At 37.6% G+C, this 8026-nt stretch overlaps 1 protein-coding gene across 1 annotated transcript; it reads left to right on the top strand.

Annotated features, from left to right (window-relative positions):
* The first annotated feature begins 2198 nt into the window (after positions 1-2198).
* LOC134137368 (fatty acid-binding protein, adipocyte) lies at positions 2199-5766 on the top strand. Its single transcript, XM_062570246.1, has 4 exons — positions 2199-2334; positions 3581-3753; positions 3989-4090; positions 5538-5766. The coding sequence occupies exons 1-4, from the start codon at positions 2262-2264 to the stop codon at positions 5586-5588; spliced, it is 399 nt and encodes a 132-aa protein (XP_062426230.1). The 5' UTR covers positions 2199-2261; the 3' UTR covers positions 5589-5766.
* The last annotated feature ends 2260 nt before the right edge of the window (positions 5767-8026 follow it).

Below are 8026 nucleotides of genomic sequence, written 5' to 3' on the forward strand. Positions count from 1 at the left end.
AGTTCCCCAAAGGCAGGAGAAGTAAGTCAGGAACAGAGTTCAGCAAGAACTTTCTACCTTCTGTTGGAGGCACTGCCTCATTCCCCACCTAATTCTTTCAAGTCATCATTGTATTTTTCTGGATTTGAATTTTTGAATTCCTACAAACTGCTCACACATGGTTCAGTGTTTCTCAAGCCAATAATCCTAAGTAATAAACAAGATAATGGCACAAACTTCAGGACCCCTCAGAGTTTCCTTTTAAAGGGGACCTCAGCATGTCTCTCTTCTCTTCTCCTCTTACCTCTGAGAAGGATCAAGGACACTAATAATTAGAAAATTATTTTATTTCTTTTAGGATTAACCCAAAGTCAGTAGGCCTATAAAAACTGAGAAAGAATGGAACAAACTTAAGATTTAGCTATTCCAAAAAAAAAGAAAAGTTGAAAAAATCATTTTACTCACAAAAAGTCTGTAGTCTTAAAGGGACAAGAAGGTAACTAATCATATATATATATATATACACATATTCAGCCTTTATACCAATACAGGCTGGGAACTGACTGGATGGGGAGTTGCTTTGCAGAAAAGGTCCTGACAGTCTTAGTGGACAGCAAGCCAAGCCCTGTCAATACAGGAGGTCAACAGCATCCAGGACTGTATGAACAAGAGCACAGACAGTAGGTCAAGGGAAGTGATGTCTCCCTTTACTTGACACTCATTTGGCCGTACCTAAAATACTGTATCCATTTTGGGGCTCCTAATAGAGGAAAGGCACGGATAAAATGGAACAAGTCTAGCAGAGATCATCAAGTTGTTGTGACCGAAGCACTTTTACCTGGGGGGAGCGGGTTGAGGAGCTGGAGCCAGACTCTTCACATCGTGCATCGTCGGAGGATGAGAGACCACAGGCACAAATTGAAACAAGAGAGGTCCAGACTGGATATAAGGAGACCCTTTCCACCATAATCAGTCAGGAAATGGCACAGGTAGCTCTGAGAGGTCATAACGTCTCCTTTCTTGGAGGTTTTCAAGACCCAGCTGGACAAAGCCACGAGCAACCTGCTATGAGCTCAGAGATGGCCTTGCTTGAGCAGGAGGTTGGATTGGATACTTTTTGAGGTCTCTTCTCACATGGATTATTGTATGATTCTATATTATTAATTTCTTTAACATTGTTACTTCCAAGATCAACAGTTCCCCAGATATGTGGACCAAGATGATCCATTGAAGAAATCTACCTAAAGAGCAATGCATGGGATGGAGTGTGAACTTTTTAGCTACTTTTTGCCATTCGAATAGCATGTTACAGCCAAAAACAAAGTCTAAGAAGCTGCTTGGCTGCTTTCCGATATAGTTTTTGTGACCTAAGCTATGATATGACTTAGAGGACCAGTAAAAATGGGACCTCCTTATGCTGGGTTTGTCTCAGATAGATGCTGCCTAAAGAGTGTAAATGGAAAGTAAATGACATGTGCAGGGTTGATACTAGAGGCTAGCTTGATGCCAGAACTAGTCATCAGGCTAGTTACTGGGACATAGGTCTTCAGAATGCACACGAGTAAAAGGGAAATAAATCATTTGTTTTGTTACTTCGTTCTCTTTTCACAGAACCATACATCCCCTCTCCAGCACAGAAAAGCAGAATAAAACCTACTGGTCAATTGATTTAGGTGGGGATCCTGAAGGAGATCCCAGTCAAGGAAGATGCTTTATTCCCTTAATTCTTTCCCACTCCACAGTCTCTTTCTCCCCCAAATCCACTTCTTCTTGCAGCACTGTCTCTCTCTAGTTAAAGTCTCTGATTGCAGTGGTGCAGAAAGCAGTTTAAATGACATTCATGATCCTTTCTGGTCTTACAGTCTAGGAATTCAGCTGCATTCACTTGATAGAGGAGTGAAATGAAAAGAAGGGTATGGGAGAGAACATAACCCTCTCTGGGTTGAGCCTACCTTTTTCTTCCCAAAAAAAATATGACTTCAATATTTGTCTTTAATGAAGAGTGTTCTTGAATGATAAAAATAAATAAATAAAAACAAGACAGTGATCTTTGTGCTAATAAGGGCATATGAATAATAACACTATGACCTACTGGCAAAGGAGGGGAAGGGAGAGGAAGGAAAACACTGGGCACTGGAACTCCCTCTTCATTGGTTATCCTAGAGTGTCATGTGGCCAAGGCTCCTTTTTAAAGATAACTTCTGGTCTCCTGGAGCTCATACTACTCTACCGTCCTGTATTTCTGCTTGATCCTGTGGAAGACTGTAATCCAGCCTGACAGCATGTGTGACCAGTTTGTGGGCACCTGGAAGCTCCTTTCTAGTGAAAACTTTGAGGACTATATGAAAGAACTAGGTAAGAAATATTATTTGGAGCTGTTCTATCTGGACCAGGGAAGGAATGTTGAATGTGAACTTTATTCTGCACTTGCTTTTCCTGGCTATTCTTTTTACCAAGGGCTTTTTAGTCCAACTAGTTTAATTAGACAGTCTTAAACTGGAGAAATTGGCTGTTTGGACTAGTGGTGCCAAATTCCTATAGCAGAAGAACCTTGACTGAGAGGAATAGTTTCAGGTAAACCAAGTCTGTGCATGCCCACTTAGCAACGCTATGACTGGAGGTTAAACACACCGCTGCAATATTTTGTGTGGATTTACTTTTATCCTTTGGAAATGCAAAGTAGTATAATGCTAAAATGCAGCAAGCTTTACCATATCTAAACATCTTTATATTACTATTGGACTAGGATACAGATTAATTATCATGGCCGAAACTTCTGTAGTTGCCTCCAGTGTATATGAATATTGCATGGACTCCAGAATAGATACCTGGAAAAGACTTCATGGATAACACTTTTCTCTACAGATGTAGGTTTCTTCTTTTGAATTAAAATTGGGTCTTAAAGGAGTTTTACATTCTTGTAGGGTGAAGGAAGTATAGCGAAACCTGCACGGATAGGATCAGTACATCCTAAAAAAATGGCTTTTTTTTTTAGAGATTAAACTCTGCTCACTGAGACTTCAGCGTTCAGAAAGCTTTCAGTGATACTCTTGTACTCTTAATCTTTACCCCAGATTTTACTCAGGGCATAAGCATTGCCAGTTATTTCTTAATCATTTCCTTTTATTCAGCCTAGCCACAGACAAATATATCTCTGATTTAAATGATTTTTTTTGGTTTGTTTGTTCATTTGGTTTTGTGGCTTAGAAGCGCTCATATATTTCTGCTTATTTACTTTCAGATATAACTATAGTGCAAGATAGTGTAAAATTAATTGCAGTTATTTTGAATAAGAGTATAAGCAAATATTTGGCATTAAAATCTTGTCTCAGGTTTCATATTACTTTTCTGTTCTGATAGTAACAGAGGAGAGGATATCCTCACTTCAGCCCACCTGGCTTGGCCTATAAATGGACTAGTTAGTGAGATGTCACAAAGGAACCTCTGCAACACAGGCTTACTAAAAATTTAAGAAAGTAAATGGAAGTTGAGTGCTGGTCTTTTATTCCACAAATAAGAGCAAAAAAAAAAAAAAAAAAAAAAAAAAAAAAAAAAACCTAAATGAAGACAAGAATTTCATAATGTCCTATCTTATTTACAGGTGTGGGGTTTGCCACCAGAAAAATGGCTAATGTGGCCAAACCCAATGTAACCATCAGCATCAATGGGGATGTGATAACCATCAAAACAGAAAGTACCTTCAAAAATACAGAGATCTCTTTCAAGTTGGGTGAAGAGTTTGATGAAACCACAGCAGATGACAGAAAAACAAAGGTGAGTCCAGAAGTGTCAATTTTTTCTCTCAAAAAAGATATGTGAGTAGGAGGAAGGAGCTGTGATTTTGACATCTGCTATAGAAATGCTCCTTTAAAAGATGTGAGCACCAAGAATGTTTTGTAGATTGTTTGATTCCCCGCACTTCAATACTACCTGGGCATAGAAATAATCTTCTCTTCAGGCTGAAGGACTCTTGACAAAATAGCCACATATTGCCTTTTTTCTTTGGCAGAACGTCATAACCCTAGATAATGGCTCACTGAAGCAGGTGCAGAAGTGGGATGGAAAAGAGACTATAATAAAGAGAAAAGTGGTGGATGGGACTCTTGTGGTGGTGAGTTGATTTTTGTTGTTCAATCACTTAATTCATTTTTCAGAATACTTTTTTTGACAAATGTTTTATACTGTATTCAAATGGGGACATTAAAGACATTTGAAAAGGCTCCATGCATTTACTCAACAAGAAGTCTCTCTGAACAAAACAAGAGCAAGTATTTAAACTGGAATGACATTAACATTCACAGCCAGAAAGGTATGAAGGTGCTTGCTTTCCATAGGAAGAGATAGTTAGGAAAGAGTTGCAAGGAAAATCAGCATCATCATGGGGAAAAATTCTTACATAGTAGATCATAAAGTCCATCATAATATATAGGAAATATTAACAAAATTTGTGTTAAGTGTGCCTATTCTATGCTTATGCAAAATAATCCTGTTTGTCGCTGGTAGAGAATCAACAGCCATCTGTGAGAACTGTGCTAGGGATCACAAATAAATGTATCAATAATATGATGTCAATAAAAAAAAAAAAAAAAAAAGAAAAGCTATAGAATCATAGAATCATAGAATCATAGAATCATAGAATCGGTAAGGTTGGAAGAGACCTCTGGAGATCATCCAGCCCAGCCTCCCCATATCTGAGTTCTGTTAGTGGCTGTTATCTGGTCAGAAACAGAAGATAACTGTTGTACTTGACTTGGTGCCAGTGAGGCTCAGCTGCTTTGTTTGGGGTTTCCCAGCACTGCTCTCTGGTTTTAAGAAAAACATGTACACTTTGAAGAATCTGGGAGGGGACTAAAAATGTGCTCATAAAGGTAACTAAGATTCCAATATGCTACAAAAGGATATAGGTATACAGAATTCCTAAAGAGTTCTGTTCTCCTCTAGAGAAAAAAATGTATCCACAAATTTAATATTTAAGTGTCTTTGGATAAAGTTCAGAGGAGAATAAATAGAAATAGCTTTTAATAATAATTAGGAAAGTTTGAGGAAAACAAGGTTAGATCTAATGCAAAAACAGAAAAATAGATGAGGACAGAACCTGACGCAGAAGTTGATACCAACAGCTGCAAGTCTGAAAGGTGTGTAGGACTGTGCGTGTGCGTGTGTGTGCGTGCCTACGCGTATGTGAGACAAGCCACAGATACAAAAGGTGAAAGGAAGAAAAGACAAATGCCTGGCTCCAGAGTTAATCCCTCACCCATGGAAGCCCTAGGATCCTTAAAGGATTTTAAAAGAGGTGATTAGGCATTTCCTTGGGGTGACTGAAACAGTGCTTTAATGTTCTTTCAGTCTTATGTTTCTGTGAAACATTTTTGACTTTTGGTTCCAAAGCTCTCAAAATAGAGTTTCACTGCTCAGGCAATTGGCTTTAAGAGAGGACAAATGCATATTCTTTCCCAATGTATTGGTATTGGTTCCCAATGGAAAAGCAATTCTCTACCTTCTGACTAACAAATATTCCATGAGAGTTAAAAGCTGATTAAATTTACTTTTCTTTCTAGGAATGCACCATGAACAATGTTGTCTGCAAAAGAGTTTATGAAAAAGCATGAAGAAGCCATCATCACACAAGACTACTGCTTAAATCTGTAGAAAAACCAACTTCACGGAAGAAGAAAAGTTCCACAAATATATTTTAAAGAGAACTCTACTTTTTACAGATATATCCCAGAACAATTGAATGCAGTCTAAATTGTGGCTATTCAATAAAACATTTGGCTTTCTACAACATATGCTTGTGCTGGAAATTGTCAGAATGGGTGGGTGCAACATGGGAATGGCACTGCACAGGAAAGTTTGTATCAAACCTGTGATTAGATAGCTGTGGCTCATCTTACTGTAGGAAAAGGGTCAGAGCACATCCAGTGTGTGCTTCAGGCACGTTCCCTAACTTAACACGACATTTGTTCTGAGACAGAGGCAGAGGCAGATCTATACACAAAACATTGTTTGGTGGCCTCTATATTCTCTTGACTGCAAGAAGTATATGGCTGAGGAGTACACAACACAAAATGAATAAAGAGTTGCTACTTTTCTGGCTTCAAAAGATAGAAGTAATCACTTGGGCAGGGAGCAGAGAGATCATTGTGGATGAGGCATGCAGTGTTGACTTCAGGCATGAGCCAGGAACTGGACATCTCTTCTATGACCCTGATTGGAGAGCAGATAAAAAATGCCTAAATTTTAAGCCCTCATCATGGTATCATCTGAAGTGGCCTGATTTTATCCAGTTCTACCTGAAGTGAGAAATTATAGGTATTGTGGCTCTTGAATATGATTGTTTTTAATGCTCCTTTTCTTCTCATCCTAGGTTGGACTAGAAGCCTTAACTTAAAAATCATAACTTAAAAAATACTCTCAGGCCCACAAAAAAACCTTATGAAAGTTTACTAGTGTTACTATCTCCTTTACTTCCTACATACATTTTACATTAGGTTACATCAGTCTTTGTATTCTGTATTTTATAACTGGTAGAGAAAGGTTTTATGGAAACACTATCCTCTCTAGCTGTCAAACCTTTTGAACACCAGTTTTTCCGACTGTTCTTATTCTTGAGCTACCTTCTTCTACTCCCTCTAGACTGGGCCTGTTATTTCAAAACTTATCTTCCATACATGCTACAATTTTCTATACCTAGAAAGAGCACAAAATCTCAAACTTTAAGAAGTCTGGGGAAAACCTGGGCAGGAAGAATCTAAAAAGATGTATGGTAGCCACAAAATGCAGAAAAAGGTGTATCTTGAGCTTAATGATTAAGTCAACCACTTGTGAGCCAAATTCCAAATATTCCTAACATTTCTGAATTCCGCTGTCAGAAGCCACAGTACTGTGTACTTAATGCCACGGGAAAGATCTCATATACTTGAACTTTCTTCTATATGACTCAAGCTGTTCCCAAGTTCATGAACTATTAATACAGCTAGAGAGAGGAAGTGAAAAGAAGGAGCTTCTACCCTTCAAATGAACTAAGGAGTAATCTGAGATCATTTCTAAAAGACTATTATCAAATTCTGCAAAAAATATGAAAAAAAAATGTACTAACAGGCAAACTCTTTAGTTTGGCTTCCTTGTTTATGAAATGTCATCAGCTTAAAGAATAGCAGTTGGATAGTAAAATGAGGTATGAAGTATGCTTCAGAGTTGCCTATAAAGACAATATTAAATGAACTTAACAGAATGAAAAAACATATTATGAAAAATTAAAGATAAAATTGTGGTTGAGTGACACAAACATATGGACTTTAGAAATGGCAAGTAGTTTCCTCAAGAAGTCGTGCAGGAGATTTGTTCTGCCCCTACAAACATAGCTACAAAATCTTCCAACCAAATCTTTATTCTTACAAACTTTGAGAAGAAAATTGCAAAGAGGAAGGATCGTAACTTTTTCAAGAGACTGACTGTAAGTCAGATACCTAATCTGTATTTTTAATTTCAAACCTTTTCCACACTCTTTAAAATAGAGAACTTTTAGAGTAGTAGAAACACATGACATGTGAAGAGAGATTCTTGCTTACTGCAACAGAAGAAAGCCAGTTTAGTGTGGATGGTCTTAATAAGCTGCAACGTTGACTTAAGTGAGCTGTTTATAAATAATGAAGATCAAGTTATAGTTAACTATATTCTTTCATCCACTCGTATGGAGATATTTTATTCCAGAAGTCAAATTTCCGTATATGGTCCCTTTGTTCATATAAGGGCTCATATTTTCCAAAAACCTGACATTCCCTTAAGCATCTAAATAAAACCTGCAGATACGATTTTAACTTTGCCAGCCTGGTTTTTTGAGAGCCCAACATCTAATGAAGTAATGTATTTTTAAAGCATCACCATCTCTTTTAGTACCCAAATTCAGACTTTGTGAACTAATCAAATACTATTTTTAAATGGGGAAAAAAAAAAGCAATTTAAAGCTTCAGCTGTTACAAATTTCAATAAGGTGGCATTCTGTTCATAAACTTTAATTGAGCCAACACTGTAAGGAAATACTGGT

Source organism: Rhea pennata, chromosome 2, assembly GCF_028389875.1.
Source record: "Rhea pennata isolate bPtePen1 chromosome 2, bPtePen1.pri, whole genome shotgun sequence".
Lineage (NCBI taxonomy): Eukaryota > Metazoa > Chordata > Aves > Rheiformes > Rheidae > Rhea > Rhea pennata.

What these genes read in the sequence shown, in the direction of transcription:
- LOC134137368 (XM_062570246.1), top strand. Translation starts at nt 2,262, where the DNA reads ATGTGTGACCAGTTTGTGGGCACCTGGAAGCTCCTTTCTAGTGAAAAC. An exon ending in GGACTATATGAAAGAACTAG is followed by an intron (nt 2,335 to 3,580) that starts GTAAGAAATATT and finishes TCTTATTTACAG; the next exon opens with GTGTGGGGTTTGCCACCAGA. An exon ending in CAGATGACAGAAAAACAAAG is followed by an intron (nt 3,754 to 3,988) that starts GTGAGTCCAGAA and finishes TTTCTTTGGCAG; the next exon opens with AACGTCATAACCCTAGATAA.